The 18,218-nt window shown below is 42.2% G+C and overlaps 1 protein-coding gene across 1 annotated transcript in view; it reads right to left on the reverse strand.

The window, feature by feature from the left end:
• Positions 1-15,895, reverse strand: part of xpot (exportin, tRNA (nuclear export receptor for tRNAs)) — a 33,103-nt gene extending 17,208 nt beyond the window's left edge. Inside the window, exons 1-10 of the mRNA XM_080753939.1 lie at positions 15,813-15,895; positions 14,160-14,313; positions 11,109-11,191; positions 10,730-10,786; positions 10,413-10,482; positions 7,967-8,185; positions 5,016-5,200; positions 4,483-4,651; positions 1,381-1,485; positions 708-839 (exon numbers count right to left, since the gene is read on the reverse strand). Coding sequence (XP_080610065.1) covers positions 708-839; positions 1,381-1,485; positions 4,483-4,651; positions 5,016-5,200; positions 7,967-8,185; positions 10,413-10,482; positions 10,730-10,786; positions 11,109-11,191; positions 14,160-14,246 — 1,107 coding nt within the window. The 5' untranslated portion in view covers positions 14,247-14,313; positions 15,813-15,895. The remainder of the gene's footprint in view (positions 1-707; positions 840-1,380; positions 1,486-4,482; positions 4,652-5,015; positions 5,201-7,966; positions 8,186-10,412; positions 10,483-10,729; positions 10,787-11,108; positions 11,192-14,159; positions 14,314-15,812) is intronic.
• Positions 15,896-18,218: the final 2,323 nt, after the last annotated feature.

The following is an 18,218-nucleotide window of genomic DNA, read 5'->3' on the forward strand; positions in this document are numbered from 1 at the left end:
TCGGTTGGGCTTGACAAGGCAATTCCTTATTGCAGGGGTTTTCAAAGTGGGTGACGGGGCACCCTGGGGTGCCGCGACGGCAGTCCAGGGGTGCCGCGAGATAATATAGTATTTGGAATTCATTTTGGACACTTAAAAAAATATTTACCTTAGTATCATTTTAAACTTGAAGTACAAAGTTATTTTCAGTCAGTTCTAACCAAAATGGCTATTATCTCAACGTTTTCCTCGCAACATAATCACTAAAATATCCTCACTGTCAGGCAGAAACCTTGTATCTCCAAGTTTCAAATGTGTACGTCTTTTGGTAAAGCAAAGCCCTGCTTCATCATACAAGACTGTCGCACAAAACTAGTGAAAACAGCCGATCAACAACACACAACGCCTCGCGATGCGAGGCGTTGTGTGCTTGTAGATCTGCCGTTTTCACTAGTTTAGTACATTTTAGATGATAAATACAAAACAAGCAGTTTTGGACATATAAGGTATAAGGACATACAACGACAATATGCTATAAATATAAGGTGCTGGGAGTGAAAATTATAATGTAGGGGTGCCTCAGATTAAAACAAATATTTATGGGGTGCCATGAGACAAAAAAAAGTGTGGGAACCCCTGCCTTATTGGAGGCCGCTTTCCCCCCATTGGTCCTTCAACAGCCCACCCACTGGCTCAGCCTATTAGCACATCATCAGTGGGGATCTGACCTGTTTGAGAACGTGCAGGTAGTCGTAGCAGAAGCCCACGATGTTGGCCGAGATGTCGTCGTCCTCGTGCACCAGCAGCTGCAGCAGCAGCGGGACCTTGGCCTCCACCGCCTGCAGCGTCTCCGCCCCCACCTTGGACCAGTGTTGTTTTTGACAGCAAATTTTGATTTAGTTTTAGTCTTTTGAATAAAATGTCATTTAGTTTTAGTCATAATTTAGTCACCTGAAAAGTATTAGTTTTAGTCTAATTTTAGTCGACTAAATATCATGAGATTTTAGTTGACTAAATCTACAGTTGATAATCTACAGTTGATTTAGTCGACTGAAATGTATTTTGGCAGGCCTTGATGGCATCGTAATGACCGATTTTACACTTGGTTGTGTGCTGAAAATAGCAGATCTACAAGCTCACAACGCGTCGCAGTAAGCTTGTAGATCGGCTATTTTCAGCACGCAACACTTGAGAGCAACCAAACATAAAATGACTCTCTTCCCCACTGGTCCCTCCCTAACATTTTAGTCTAGTTTTTTATTTTGTTGACGAAATTGTCAATATATTTAGTCTTAGTTTTAGTCATTACAGCTTAGCTTTTATTTAGTTTTCATCATTGAAAAAAACGGCAGTCGACAAACATTTTTCGTCATAGTTTTAGTCAACAAATTCAACACTGACCTTGACGCTGCCTGACTTCACCAGCTTGGTCCAGCTCAGCACCAGAGACTGGCCCATGCCGTTCACCAGCCTGGAGAACTTGGCCAGGAAGTCCACGTCCTCCTCCTGGGACAAGAGACCGACGGGACAGGAAGGAGCTCAGATTTAATTTCACCCTTTTCTTTTCAACCACTTAAACCAGAGGTTTCTCAGGCCTTATAGGCTATTTATTTTTGATTGATTAACTGATTATTTTATTAGACAGAAATGGAGAACAGTACACGTATTGTCAATACAATAGAAATGTGGTACAGTACAAGTACAATTAAACTCTTGCCTAAAAGGAACATCCCAAATAGGACCTTTTACAGTCTTTTTTATGTTGGGAGTCCTTGGTATTTAATTAATGTACCTGTACATAACAAATAGCAAGCAAAGAAAACATTCAATAATATCGCAGTTATAAAAACACATTTCTATGTCAGTCATTAGAGATTATGGATCAGAACACTATCAAAGGCTAATCTAAGATCTGGAACTTTAACAAACCGCCTTTTCATCAATATACTAATTTAATGCGATAAAGGTTATTAAAGAAAGATTTGTGTGTTACAACTGTAGAATGATAGAACTGTGTGTGTAATCAAATGTCATACAGGTGCAGTAGGGTTGCAACGGTACTCTGTGTTACCGGTGTTACCAGTGAGCAAGCACAACACTGAGTACTTTGCTTGCACACCGATAACACTGTTAAATAAAAAGAAAAGGCATCCACTGCTCTGCCCCGAGGAGCGCAGTAGAGATGTGACGTTCGCCAACGATTCCGCTCTTTTGAACAGCTCTTTTAAATGAACGATGGGATTCGTTTCTCAATCGCGGGAGGCCGGGAGCTGTGAACAGATTCAGAATCAACGGATCATCCACGGGGCGAGGCACAGCCCATCAAACTGCATGACGTCTCGTCCCCACTCGCAGGGCACGTTCCAGGAGACTAGTTGTGGCTTTATAATGTCACAGCGCGCAGTAGGCGGAAAAACAACGATTAGCCAAACAAGAAAACGCAGGGCTGTTGTAACACTAGGTCTTTGCAAACTGCTGCGTTTTTCGGGCCGTATATCAGAGTGAATTTCAGAGCGCGTGAATAAAAAAATCAACCTCGCGTTATGTCAATGACGTTTGCACACTGCCGCCCGTTTCGTATTTATTTTTGGACCAGGGTTGATTTTTTTTGAGTCCCTTGCTCTCTCTCTCTTTCCTCTCTCTCTCCCTGGATTTTGGATTTTGGATTTCCAAAACGCAACGAAAACACGCAGTGCAGTGTGCAACCAGCTTAAGAGTGTTGCTTTTTTACAAAGCTGAATTTTTAAGTTGGTCGGATGGTTGTTGTTGTAGCTTGAGGTAGAATTGGCTGCTACTGAGTGCTCACAAGACGACAAGACACGCAATGGTTGTTGAAACGGTGTTACCGACGGTGTTGACACAGACTATATTTTCGGTGTTAAAAATCTCATACCGTTGCAACCCTAAGGTGCAGATAGATATACTTGTGGTAGTCATTTTAAGGCCACGTCCTTGAATGAGGACATTTAATTAATTAAAAAGTAAAGAACACCTGGAGACAGAGAGATAAATAAGCTCTTTCATTGAATAGGAGCTCAAGGTCTCTTCTTAGATAAGGAGACAAACTTGATGAAACACAGGCCTGTGTGAAGCACTCCCAACATGCATAACAACATTCTTAAGGTGGGGGTAGATTCTCTAGTTTGACATTATAGTAGAGTGCTACTCAAACCTTTTAATTAAAAGGTTCTCCAGTTTTTGTATTGGTTTCATGTGTACACTCTCGGAGTAACAGACCTTTTGCCAACACCTGTTGCCAAACAGACTTAAACCCAATATACTTTGTTGACACCAAATCTCTTCGGTGACAATAGCTGATCTACAAGCTGTGAGCTTGTTGATAATGTTTTTGCCAAACTTGCTTTTCCATTTTTTAAGAATATTACGGTAGGGTTCATACGGTTAATTGGATTTTTGTTTTTCTTTTCATGGTTGCGAATATGAAAATGAGCTTTATATGTTAACTTAAAATATATATATATCCATTGTTGTTTATTATTGTTGTCTGAAACACAGGATGTTGTCATTGTCTTTGGGAGGGGGTCATGAGTCAATAACTGGCGTCCAGCAGACAGAGGCGAACAGGAACAGGACACGTGAACTTTAACCTCTTACGGTTTGTGAGAAAATGCACATGTGGCACTAAAGCAGACCTGGGCCTCTCAGCTCTCTCTGATCACGCCAACTAATGACTACAATGACCCACAAAAGGTGCCACAAATGACGGCAACAAACAAAGGCTAATTTAAGAGATATAGGAGCCCAGTGTGGATCCATATCCGTAAGCTTGTAGATCAGCTATTTCAGCCATTTTTACCTTTTCTTTTGTATAGAATTAATGTCAGTAATGTCTTTGTATATTTTAGTTATTTCACATATCTTCCCTGTGATTTGTTTTATTACAAAGGCTAAAGGCAAGCACACACCGGCTGCGGGCGGCTGCGCAGCGTAGCGTCGCAGTATTGACGCGCGTGAGCACCAACTGGATGCGGCGCGCTGCTGCGTGGTGCATCCATTTCCCCTGGTGGGGAAAAACATTTTCAACGCACGGCAGCACCTAGGAAATAGAACCGTGGCGTATAGGAGCCTGCATGCGTCTGACGCCGCCGGTGTGGGTATGTCCATTGAAAATAATGGGGGCGGCTGTTTTGACGTGCGCTGTCCGCAGGGGGAAATCGCGCTCTTTCGAACGACCATCATTTCGACCGGAGGGTTAGCACCTCACTCCACGGAGGTTAGGGTTAGGGTGAGGGTTAGAGTCGGGTGTCGAAAAGATGACATGTAGTAACAGCGACACGCTCCCGTCCGCAGCCGGTGTGTGTCCCCCTTTAGAAAATGTTTATACATACGTTCTAATGTCCAATGCCAAAACACAATTACATTGTTAAAATTATTAATATGACAATTAATCGTCAACTTAAATTTGAAATTGTGACAGCCCTACATACGACAAAGTCTAAAATACAACAGTCCACACATGTATGTATGTATAGTGGTTTGTACCTGTTCAATGTTGAAGAAGCCTGCAGACTGCAGAACTTGGCACAGAGACTCCACCAGCTTGGTCTTGTCCACTGGGTCCATTCCCTTGTTGATGATCTCAAACAGACAGTCGCACGCCTCCTCTCTCAGCTCCTCCACGGACATCTGACTCAGCAGCAGGTTCACAAACCTGACGACAAAATAATCTACTCAAGTACCCGATGGTTTCAGCAGTTCTGTTCGTTTATCTGCAAAGGTATGAAGACAGCCTTGTGGCTGACAGATAGAAACCAAACACAAAAAAAACGGTCTTCTTTCATTCAACTTTTTGATTCTGGGAAAGTAAGGTCATTAAATATAATCTGTAAAAGCATAGGGCATAGTGTGAACTTGTGCAGAGAGTAGACCTTCACTTTTGACCAATTAAAATAACAATTACAATCCAAATTGAATTGAATTGAATTGAACGGTCAGACAAAAAGACAACACTGTTGATTCTCATAAGCCTCCTGTGCTGTGTTTATTATAAGCACAGCAGTCATAAAGTCACTGACCGGTCGTTGGCGATGAGGTTGAGGTCTATCCAGGAGACAAAGGCTCCCACCACCTCCAGACACTGGCAGGTGAGCTCTGGATGGGACTGCTGGTAGGCCTGCAGGATCTGGAACCAGGACTCCACCAGGTTGGGAATGCACTGCTCTCGCATGTTGTCTTTGATCAGTGTGTTCCTGCGCGTCTCCTGGAGGTGGGAGTAAGGAGACTATGAGCAGCACAAGTCAGTTTAGACAGCTCTAATTGAATCAGGCACATTTAGGGGCCGTCCTGTCAACTAAACCAGTTAGTATTTATACCAAGTAGGCAGTAGGCACAGTCCCATGGATCTAATCATGACAACTATGGGTTAGAATGCGGCCTGTGACATGTTGCATTTCATTCACCACCGCATCATCTAGTGAAGGAGAAATTTAGCAATGCAATAAGGCTGAAATGTTACGCATGCTTTTGGAATACCTCTTTAACTTCATAGTGAGACTTGACTACTTAAACCGTACATACTTAGTTGACCAGGGTCCTCCAGCAGTCTATACTTGGCCCCAACGTTCCCCCTAATGCGTTCCCAAAACAAACACTTCTACTTTAAAGTCACGTAAGGATAGGAACTGATGAAAAATGAGAGGGAAAATTGCTTGGCCCCCTCCTTTTTCCTGTCTACCATACATCTCTTCACCAAGAATAGCCAATCTACAAAACCAACATTGATAGCATACTATCTAAATTACTGGTAGATGCCACCATACAAAGTGGAAAAATATACATATTACATGAGCGCTTTGAACATTGACTTCTCTCACTTGGCCACCGTGCTGTGGAAAGCCATGCAGTTGCAGAATATCCAAATACTTACATTGGAATTAGGTGATCTGGAGAAGGTCAATAATACTCAGAACCAAAACAAATCTACATCACAGTTGTTCTTTGATATCATATGACAAGACTTTCTCATTTTTGACAATGGAATGCCAACCTGGTTTGACTAGAGTTCTCCACCCCAGTTCTGTGGTGCAACTTGAGATTAATGTTAAGTTCCTTAAGTACACTGGTGAATGAGATAACTGTAATCTTATTTAACCAAGACTATAGCAACAACAGCTAATGTTTTTGATCGATTGTCCAAGTGACTTACAGCACACAGAATCAGCACCTACTTCTCTACTGCATTGAGTTACCCTGGAGATCTGCTGACTGAGCATCAGCTATTTGCTAACTATATAAATGTTGGGGATGTATAAGGCAAAGTATCGGCTGCTGCGTGTTAAATTCTTGACTTGACTATTTATATAGATGCTAGTTATGTTATCCATACGTTGATTACTTGTTCTATTCTGTCAGGCTTATGGCAAATAGGGCTGTCCTCGACTCGGGATTTTTGGAATCGATTCGAATCGAGGGGTTCATTCCGACGCGTCGACGAATCGTCTACTTTGTGTAAAAAAAAAAAGAAAAAGTTTTGCTTTAAACGTCCACATCAACACAACACAATAATACATTAAGATGAATTGAATGCACTGTGTTTTCGGTGATATCGGTGCGCGAGCACAAACATTATCTGCATAGCAATGTACAACACACCGTTAAAACAAATAAAACATCTCCGCTGATCAACTCTGCCCCGTCTCGGCAGCATCCACTGCCGTGCAGTAGAGATGAGACATTCGCGAACGATTCCACTCTCTTGAACGGCTCTTTTAAATGAACGATGGGATCCAGTCCGCAGTCGCGGGACACAGAGCACTGACAGAGTAATGAGTCGGTGTCGAGAACGGATTCATTTCAGAAACGGATCATAAATAGCTGGAGGCACAGCTCCCAGCTAGAGCCCTCAGTGTGGACATGTCATGGACGCAAACACAGCGAAACAAACTACAAACATCATCATGGATTATTACAACACTGGAACAATTCAGAAGCACTTTAATTAGAAAATGTAACTAGTAGCCTACACTTGTGTATGTTAATTTGACTTTAGTAGATTGTTTAATTACTTCGTGGACGTGCATGTGTGCTGTGGCAGGTTATTTAATATGGGATTTTGACAGCGTGCTTCTCCTCTTAAGTACGGAACACCGCCCCGGCTCCGAATGTTTTAACGAAGCGGCGGTTCTGGCCGTTCCGTCTCACTTTCACCCCTACGCTGGTGCGAGACAATAAATAACTGTTCGCCAATTGCTACATCTCTCAATTGGAAGTACATGACACCAGTCTAGCAGCAGTGCACCGCAGTATAGTAGGTTAACTGGTGATATAAAAAAATATATATATATTTTCGACTCCTCGACTCAAACAATTGGCGTCGATTCCCGGGGCTTAAAACGACGCGTCGATTTTTAGAGGACAGGCCTAATGGCAAATATATCTTTTTTTTGTTTGTTGTTGTTGTTTTTTTGTTGGTTGTTCATTGTTTTGATGTAAAAGCGTCCTTGGGTTCATGAAAGACGCTATATAAATATATTTTTTACATATTGTACATAATATTGTTACATAAAAGAACAAAACAAAGAGAAGGCTAGGGCTGTCACGATTAAGACATTTTACATGACGATTAATTTTCTCTCAAATAATTGCGATTAACGATTTAATTGTGTTTTTGTCGTTGACAATTACATTTCTGTTTGGCTTTTAGGCTTTGAGGTTACACATGGTAGATATGACACATAAAATACAAAGAAATTACTGACATAATTTGACAACTTTATACTTAAAAAAGAACATTGATAGTGGAAATAGCCGATCTACAAGCTCACAAGGCGTCGCATGCTCACAACGCGTCGCGATGCGTCGCGTTGTGAGCTTGTAGATCTGATATTTCCACTATTTTTGACTGGAAACGATTATGACGATTATGAAAAATAATCCCGATTATGTCAAATAATCACGATTAGACGATTATGTAATAATTGTGACAGCCCTAGAGAAGGCAATAGACCAGGGTATAAGGGAGTCTTGCCTCAGGTGAATGGAGGACATCGCGGTCGACCACCTCAGCATCGATGGCCATCAGCGTCCTCAGGTAGACGTCCACACCGTGGGGGTTGAGCCCCACCAGGGACAGGATGTCGAAGAAGAACTTGGGCCACAGCGTCAGGTACTCCATGACGAAGGTCAGGGCGAACACCTGGGCCGCCTTGTTGCGGATGAAGGGCTTCTCTGGCTGGGCGTTCATCAGCTAAAGGTTCAAAGACACCCGGCGGGTACACTTTGAATAACAGGTATGCAAAACAAAACACAATTCCCTGCTAGGCCCGATAGTCCCGAGAATATTTCAATGTCTCTACCTGCCAGGCCCGATAGTCCCGAGAATTTCCCGTTTTTGAAAAAAATATATATATATTTACCCCAAAAAATGTAGTAGGCATGATAGCAATCGCGAAATTGCATGTTTAACCCCCATACCAACCCATTCTTTCAAACAAGGCAGCCATGTTTGTTTACATCTGAAGATAACATAATGGCTAGTAAATCATGAATGCCTGAACGGATTTCCAAGCGGATTTTTTTGTTTGAAAGCTGTGAACAGTGTGCACACACGTGGTGCATCATCTAGGCATGGGCGTGCACGATCCGTGCACTATAAATTACATGGAAGTCTATGGAGACCATGGCATCGCGGGACATTGAAGAGAAAAAATCATTGCAACATAAGTGTTAAAAACGTCCTAAGTACACATTTTTGTTACAATAAGGTTATTATTCTGGAGTTGATTCGATATTTGTTTGTAAAGATTTTTTTAATTGGAATTTCAAAAAAAAAGGTTATTTTCAAAAGCCATTTTCATTGTACACCACGGGAAATAAGATTCAAACTTGCAAAAGATCAGCAACGGTTGAGACCATTTATAAAGATGCATAAGTATGGCTACCAATGAATAAAGTAAACAAGGGTTAAGCCCTTTGCACACAGGACAGTTGCATTTTTTTCGTTTGCGGCATGAATAAAACGCATTGGATTTGTGCAAGGCTGTGCGGAATCGGCGCTGCAGATCCAAAAAGGAGTCATAAAAGGAGTGATGAGTTTTTTACCGCATGCGACAAGACGCACGAATCGAACTGAGTTCGATCGAGAAAAAAACGCACGGCGGCAGCCACTCGTCGCAAGGCTAATTCGGAGACGGTGTGCATGAGGTCTAGGGGTGTGAAAGAATATTCTATATTCGAAGATTCGTTCGAATGTTAACAATAAAAGAATATTCGAACGTAAAAAATGGAGCTTCGAATTAATTTATATTTAATTAAAACAAATCTACCGCACTTCTCGCGAGATTCTGGGCGCATGGAACGTTAAAAGGTGGCTGGTCTCGCAAGGCAGAAGTCTCCATTCGCTGCTGCAAAAGTGGATTGATCTACAAGTCCACAATACGTCGCTGATCCAATACGTTCATTACGTTGTGAGCTTGTACATTAAGGGTGCCTATTTAGCGACACCGTCATACAGCGAAGAATAAACCTCCAGCTGCTTCACTTTCCCTTCACACTGTCACTGGCCGTCACATGTCGGAGTGGAGAGATGCACTGTCCGCCTCGCAGACAGTGCACAGTGCAGTGCACACACAGTGCTTTTAAACTGGCTCACGTTGATTCAGAATGATTAACGAGTCGAGCTGAAACGGGCGACTCATTTAGTAGTGACGGGAAGGCATACAACAACGAGACTTCTCCACCGAAAACACTATAAAAAAGCATGGATTTCTTCTCTCACCGAGTCAATCTCCCCGCACGCAGCCACGCGGTAACGGTAAAACTTCCTCCGTCACTCACACTGCTCTTGTAGACTACCCAATTTTGTTCAAACCTAATAACATAATCCATTGGTGTGATTATAATTGCTCATTTCATGTCGTGGCTGTTCCAACTCAACTCAATCACAGCTGCTGTGAGTGAGGCACGCTTTGCAAGACGATCCGATTCTGCTCTAACGCAGGCACGTGCACACATACATCAAACGGGGCTTGAGCCCCTGCCCTTTTAACAGAGAATTGTCCACCAAAAGGCCCTTTTAGAAATGTCAGCCCCTGCCTCTCTTAACATTCTTTGCACGTCCCTGACCAACGCGGACCTGCACACAGTAAAAAAAAAAAAAAAGCGATAGAAGCGAATGTCTAGAATAAACAGCTTCGAAGTGCGAATGCTTCGAATTATTCGATATTTTCGAATATTCGAATTTATTCACTATTTTTGGCACATTTTCACAGCCCTAATGAGGTCATAGAGAATCATTGTTTTCTTTTCAAAAAAATATATTGTCCGTTTTATCCGTGCGGTTAAACGCGCCTGTGTGCAAAGGGCTTTAGGGTTAGGGTTAGGTTACCACTGTACCTGGGTTAGGGTTAGGGTTATGGTTAGGTTACCACTGTACCTGGGTTAGGGTTAGGGTTATGGTTAGGTTACCACTGTACCTGGCACTGGAGCCATTTCATCAGCGTCTCTCTGATGAGGTGCTGCTGGGCAGCGCTCAGACCAGCATGTCTAACAGAAACAAATTAATAATAATAATAATTAATTTCATTCAGCAATCTCTTCCAAACATACAATGTGTTTATTACTGCACTGCTTTGATTAATTGATTGAATATTTTATTAGTCAAAGATGAAAACAGCACGGAGGTAGAGTAAAACGTTTAGGCTAAAAGGATGACACAAAGGGGTCTTGGGGACTTGTTTCCATTGTGGTCCTACGTATTCAATTCATCAACCAACCTGTGCGTTTTGCTTACCTGTACTTGATCTGATGCTCCAGCACTTGGAAGCAAAAGAACTTCACATGGTCGTCACTGCAATAATGACAAATGTCACGTGTTCACATGATCTGGAAGCATGTCATTGCACTGATACAAACAAATCTAATTACATGATATATTTTTATACATGCATTAGCCACATTCTGGCCTGGGAAAACATTCACGTGTAGGCCGGCTATCTTCGGCGAAGAGGTTTGGTTCCCTGGACAACTAAGTATATAGGGTTTAAGCTACTTTCACAATACGACTTACAGTGCATTTTTCATATAATGTTCGATAAAATGGTCAGTATGGTGGAACATGATATCAGCGTAGAAGAGATTGGGAGGTATAAAAGTAGTGCAGCTGAACTTACTTGTAAATCCCTTTGGCCAGAGCCTCTGCACACACTTCCCAAGCATCCTGGGACTCCTTAAGCTGCTCAAAATATACCATGGCCTGAGGAAAAAAACAAACAAGCAGCCACAAGGTGGATCAGGCAAACACAAACAGATGTGAAAAATCGAAGATGGAGACAGGGAAACAAACCTGGGCAACAACAAAATGTTTCACTTTGCCTCCACATTCTACACACACCCACACAAATCCCAGTGAACTGAGCCAAAAACTGGGACACACTTGCACAGAATCCTGTGCTGAGCACAAATCTATCATTCTAAATAATGTTGTCAGTGAACATTATGGATCGTTCCAAGACTATGTTATGCATTTACTACGTATTCTGTTGTCCACAAAGAAACCACAATAAAACAAATGTGCTGTGAATCTCAAGGCAATCACAATTTACAAAATCTGCTCAAAGCTAGCTAGAATACCAAAACAAAGAATGTACATGTACTACATGTTTGTACATTGTGAAGAGAGTCTGCACACCAAATTTGCTGCTCCAACAGCTATAGTTTACTTAGTAATGTTTCGAGCCTGTCGGCTCTTCTTAAGTCCAGCACCCAGCCTATATGGCCTCGGATTGTGCATGCCCTTTTTGGATGTACAGTACAGTAACCACATCAAATATTTGACCTATGGAATTCCATCTGGATTGACCATAATTATATCAAGCAGTGTGGCATGAGGGTTCTCAGCAATTTCCAGCTATTTAATTGCGACCGTCAGGGAGCAGTTTACTATGAAAACCTCCACCGGCCGTCCGTCCGTCCGTCCGTCCGTCACACGTCACACCTTTGCCCTGCTCATATCTCCGCATCAGTATGACATCACACCACATGTGTACACAAACCTTTGTGTACGTTGCTGTGGCAACAGTCTGTTGTTGCTGGTCTGTTAGTGTACGTTAGCAACCACCTTAGCAACCATGGTTTTACCCTAGCAACCAACTGTTTACCCTAGCAACCAACTGTTTACCATAGCAACCATGTTTTTTTACCCTAGCAACCAACTGTTTACCATAGCAACCAGATACGCAGAGCAGGGATCTCCATATATGGGCATAAACAGGTGACATCACACTGATGTCAGATACTCAGAGCAGGGATTTCTCCATAATATATGGGCATAAAAGGGCTTCTGTTAGGGATCTCCATATATGGGCATACAAGGGATTCTGTTAGGGATCTCCATATATGGGCATACAAGGGATTCTGTTAGGGATCTCCATATATGGGCATAAAAGGGATTCTGTTAGGGATCTCCATATATGGGCATAAAAGGGATTCTGTTAGGGATCTCCATATATGGGCATAAAAGGGATTCTGTTAGGGATCTCCATATATGGGCATAAAAGGGATTCTGTTAGCTGTTAGTGATCTCCATATATGGGCATAAAAGGGATGCTGTTAGGGATCTCCATATATGGGCATAAAAGGGATTCTGTTAGGGATCTCCATATATGGGCATGAAAGGGATTCTGTTAGGGATCTCCATATATGGGCATAAAAGGGATTGTATCCCAGATGATGCCCTGTTAGGAGATCCACACTAACAGAATCCATATGGTCCTACCGACAGCTGCTATAAGCCAACCCTGGCGATAAGGTCTGAGTCGAAGAAATGCTTCTTTCCTGGCAAGAATTGCCCCTTTATACTGTAGGGCTCGTTTGTGTATTGTATGACATCACGCCACATCATCGGCTGAGGACTGTGTGATGTCATCATATCTCCATATATGGAGACATAAGTTGCTCATGCCCAAATATGGGCTGGTGAGGTCAGACTTAGTGTGATGCGTAGGTTATCTCCATATATGGAGATTCAACTTCAATGAGTAACCATGGCAAACTGTCAACTGCCCGTATGTCTTGATAATTGGTAAAACAAACTTTTGGCCTATTTGTGGAGATAAGCGACCAACGGTCGCTTATCTCCCGATTAGGGAGTCTTACTGGTTACAATACTACAATTCTATGTTGCAATATCAATATCTAGTCTCCCATATCCAGGCAATCTGGGATCTTTGTTTACTGATATGTCTGGTCACACTGGTGATGTCCATCTTCAATGTAGTTGCTAGAATAGCGGCGGGAACAGAGTGACGCAGACTAAACTGTCTATTATTACTTTGAAAACCAATACTGATACTGCAAGATGAAGAATGCCCCTAATGCCATTTAATTTAATTTCCTTTTATCGCTGAATTGTTTTCACCCAGTTTTAGCAACTATATTGAATTTAGATGTCACCAGACATTATCCGTAGGTGTAGATCTCTGATCGTCTGGCTCTGCAAGACTAATCAATAGTCAATATTTATGACTAAGTTCCAGCCATCTACCATTGTGCCTGTCTGGCTCAGTGGCCAGAGGTAAAGGTTCAACCCCTGGCCTAATCATACCAAAAATACTTTCAAAATGGTACCCAATGCTTAGCATCAACGGTTTGATTGGGGGTAAGTACCGAGCAACATACTAGCATCGTGTCCAGGGGGTGTACTTTACATGTAAATCAAGATGCCTCTTGCTAAGCTAAGGAAACAGGAGATAGACTCCTGACCTATGGGCCACATGGCTTGGGAACCATTGGTTCCCAAGATTATTTACCTTTACTTACTTATCTACCATTGTGTCACTAGTCATTACACTACAATGGCTCCTTGTGGAACTTGCATGTCTCTACCGGTTTCTTTACATTAAGTGTTTCAATTTAATCAAGACCTCACATGATTCAATTGAAACAAATGTTTTCCTGTCACGATATGTTGTTGTGTATTTGGCAATACAGTTAAACTGAACTTTTATTGCGTAATTTGAATGGCATAAAACAAGGCAGTAAGTAAGAGGACACAGATGAATGATGAGCACACAGAGTTAATTTATCCATTTGTAAAATCCAGCCTACAAAATGTAAACAAATGGTGGTGAACCTTTATGGGTCCATTTGGTTACACTCTGAGTTAACCACTTATTAAACCCTATATACCATTTCCCTCTATACCTCTTGATTGACAGACTTACCCGCTGCCTGTAGAGAGCATCTGCATTGGGGTTCAGCCCCAGCAGAGCCTGCTCGTCCATGACTGCAGCAATAGACTGGCAGGCCATTCGTGTGTTAGCTTGTCTTCAATGCGGGTTCACTACTCTCTGCTACCGTTAAGCAGATTTCATACATCTAGCAAACAAAAAGAAAAATATAGCTTTACTTGCATTCTGCTTTTTATAATGTACATTGGTACATCCTTCACATATACATATCTATTACAGTACTATATTTGCTGCTTTATCACTGCCTCATACTATCGCCTTTCTCATCAATACCTGGAATACCTGACTGCCTGTATACATGTACATTTATTTTTCTTCACACTACTTCAATGTTTGATTATCTGACCTGTTTTCCTTGCCTATTCTTTCTACCTCCATTATTTCTTCCCCTTTCCTGAAAGACTACAAAGGATGGAGCTTGTTCAACAAGATCATTTCACCCACATGTAAACAACATGTAATGTGACATATAAAGCTGATTCTGAGTCATACCATTCTTTGATTTCGTTCACCAAGCATTATTTCAAAACTGTTCATTGCAACAACAATGCTAAATGAGAGTAGGCTGAGATAATTATGTTGTTGTAATAACAGGGAAAATAGAAATTGAGGATATATTAAGAGTGCAGAACATATGTTATCTACTGGCCTATATAGCCATATGGTGGAGCTATTAATGTGTTACAGCAGTGGTTTTCAATCAGTGGTCCGGGGACCACCAGTGGTCCTTGAGGGGGTTCCAATTGGTCCCTAGCTAAATGATGGAGAGCAGTGACGCCTCATGGGGGCCTTGTGTGACACCCAGAGATATGCTGAATGAACACAAACAAACACAGTTTGTTGTGGACGGGGAGTGGGTGGCCTCCTGTGTGACAGCGCTGCATGTGAACAATACAGACTGACACATGAACTCAAAGAGTCTCTTTAAAACATTGGTTCTCAAAGTGGGACCAGGGGTCATTGAAGGGGTTCCAGGGGGTCCCCAGATAAATGATAGTAAAAGATAGTTAGGAGCCAAATGGAACCTTATGTGGTTGTATCCAGAGCTCCCAGGGCATATATATATATATATATATATATATATATATATATATATATATATATATATATATTCAAAACATTCTTGACATTCTTTGAAAATAAATCTTGTAAGGGGGTTCTTGGCACAAACTGTTTTCAGATGGGGGTCCGCAGCCAAATACACGTTAATTTAGGGGTCCTTGACATGAAAAGGTTTGAAAACCACTGCTTTAAAAGGTGATGCAACGTAGGAGCAACGGTTTCATTATGTTCACATAATGGTCAGCTCTCCACCTTGCTTTAACCATAAAGGCACAGATCTTGGATCCAACCTTAACGAGGGGGGTACACACACAGACACACTACACAGCCACGTGTATGATGTGATCTGACAGGGTGGTCGAGCAGCTCCTAAAAAGAAAAGTTGGCACTGACTGCAATGCTAAGACCAGGCAGGCTTACTAATGCTAAGCTGCTAGCTACAGTAGCAATCACATCATCATCCTTGTGGTGAGGGGAAAGAAAGAAACAAAACAACCTTACGAATACTAACGTACTTTTACACATACAACGCGAAGGATGCAGAGCACGCGGTCGACAACTCACCTTAATCGTATAAAGTTTTATGCCATTTTTATGCCACTCTCTGGTCAGTTCATTCCAGAAATCTGTGGACGTTGCTCCGTGTGTGAAATATAAGCGACGGTGCGGCGTGTCCACTGGGCGGAAATAGGAACCATTTCGTTGGGTCAAACCCACCGGAAGAAAATAACGGTGACATTATAAAGTTGGGGTCCCATTCCCACTGCAGTTTGCAGTTCCCGTCTAGAGCGGATACGGAAGTGATTGTGCGCAAGAACCTTCTTGTGTATGTGTTAATTACCGGATACAGTAGGCGGGCTTTAGATCGGATCTGAGCACTGAACGGTAAATGGAAACCCGGCTTTTCCTCCAGATAATCAGGCTACAGGTCCATGAACTGAGCAAATATAGAACTTCCGGTGTCAGAGCAGGCAAATATAAGACTTCCGGTTTGAAGCATTCGCCTTCAAAATAAAATGCTCGTAATTAATTCCATTGAAAAACGTTGAATTTGCAAATTATATGCTCATTAAAAATATAAATTAGGCATTTGAACAAAGCCATATAACAAAAAATATGTTCATGTGTAAAAAAAAAAAAAGTTTTAATAACAAAAAATATATCTAAATAGGTAAATGCTGTTCACTGGAGTGCATAGCCTTTACAAATTGGACACTGGATAGTAGACGGCTCTTTGCGTCGGCACTTTGAACACACGCACGCGTTCGGGGAGACCTCCTCTACCACACCACACTCTCCGCTAAGCGGGAGAGGTGTAAAATAAAAATGTGATGGCTTTCCAGTGCAGCCACCCGCTCAAAAAAGGGACATTTTCAGACATTTTCAAACTCTAGTTGGCGCTGGAGAGCAGACGGCTCGCTGCGTCGGCACTTTGAACACACGCACGCGTTCGTGGAGACCTCCTCTACCACACCACACTCTCCGCTAAGCGGGAGAGGTGTAAAATAAAAATTTGATGGCTTTCCAGTGCAGCCACCCGCTCAAAAAAGGGACATTTTCAGACATTTTCAAACTCTAGTTGGTGCTGGAGAGCAGACGGCTCGCTGCGTCGGCACTTTGAACACACGCACACGTTCGGGGAGACCTCCTCTACCACACCACACTCTCCGCTAAGCGGGAGAGGTGTAAAATAAAAATTTGATGGCCTTCCAGTGTGGCTAGACATAAGGCTTAGCAGAGAGTGTGGTGTGGTAGAGGAGGTCTCCCCGAACGCGTGCGTGTGTTCAAAGTGCTGACGCAGAGAGCGGCCTCCCGTCCAGCGCCCACTAGAGTCTGAAAATGGTACTTTTTCTATGTCTAGCCACACTGGAAGGCCATCAAATTTTTATTTTACACCTCTCCCGCTTAGCGGAGAGTGTGGTGTGGTAGAGGAGGTCTCCCCGAACGCGTGCGTGTGTTCAAAGTGCCGACGCAGCGAGCCGTCTGCTCTCCAGTGCCAACTAAAGTTTGAAAATGTCTGAAAATGTCCCTTTTTTGAGCGGGTGGCTGCACTGGAAAGCCATCACATTTTTATTTTACACCTCTCCCGCTTAGCGGAGAGAGTGGTGTGGTAGAGGAGGTCTCCCCGAACGCGTACGTGTGTTCAAAGTGCCGACGCAGCGAGCCGTCTACTGTCCAGTGTCCAATTTGTAAAGGCTATGCACTTCAGTGAACGGCATTTATCAATTAGATGTTAAAAAAAAAGTCATTAAAACGTTATTTTTACACAGAATCATTATTTTCGTTGTATAGCTTTAATTAAATGGTTAATCTATATTTGCAATGTGTATATCATATACAAATTATTCGTTTTTCAATTACGTTAGGGGTACTCTTATTCTGAAGAGATCGCCACCGGAAGTCTTCTATTTGCTGACACTAAATTTGTTCACGGAACATAGCCTCAGGCTACCGTAGTAGTAGTAATGTATTCATCTAGTAGTAGTACATTATTAATTTAGTAGTAACATGTGAATATTTCTATATTTCTTGTTTCCAGAATTTCTCTTGTGCAAAAATAAATAAATAAAGAGCCCCTGTCTTTTTCAAGGAACGCACAACGTTGAGCCATTGTGCAAGAGACTCAGCAGGGTTTTGTTTATTATTATCATTATTTTTGACATTTAGGTTTTACACTTGACTGAAATAATAGACAAAGTATATAGCCTACAAGTGTGTGTGTGTGTGTGTGTGTGTGTGTGTGTGTGTGTGTGTGTGTGTGTGTGTGTGTGTGTGCGTGCGTGCGTGCGTGTGTGTGTGCGTGCGTGCGTGCGTGTCCACGTGTTTGTGTGAAATTTCCAGTATATTTCTGCTGTACAAAAAAATATATAAATTATTATAATAAAATGAGCAATGGTTTCTTTTTTAATATTCTATCGCGTTTTAAGTTGAAAAGCCTCTGTGACGTCACTTCCATTTTCTACATGACAT

Source organism: Nannobrachium achirus (assembly GCF_963921795.1).
Source record: "Nannobrachium achirus genome assembly, chromosome: 23".
Classification (NCBI taxonomy): Eukaryota; Metazoa; Chordata; class Actinopteri; order Myctophiformes; family Myctophidae; genus Nannobrachium; species Nannobrachium achirus.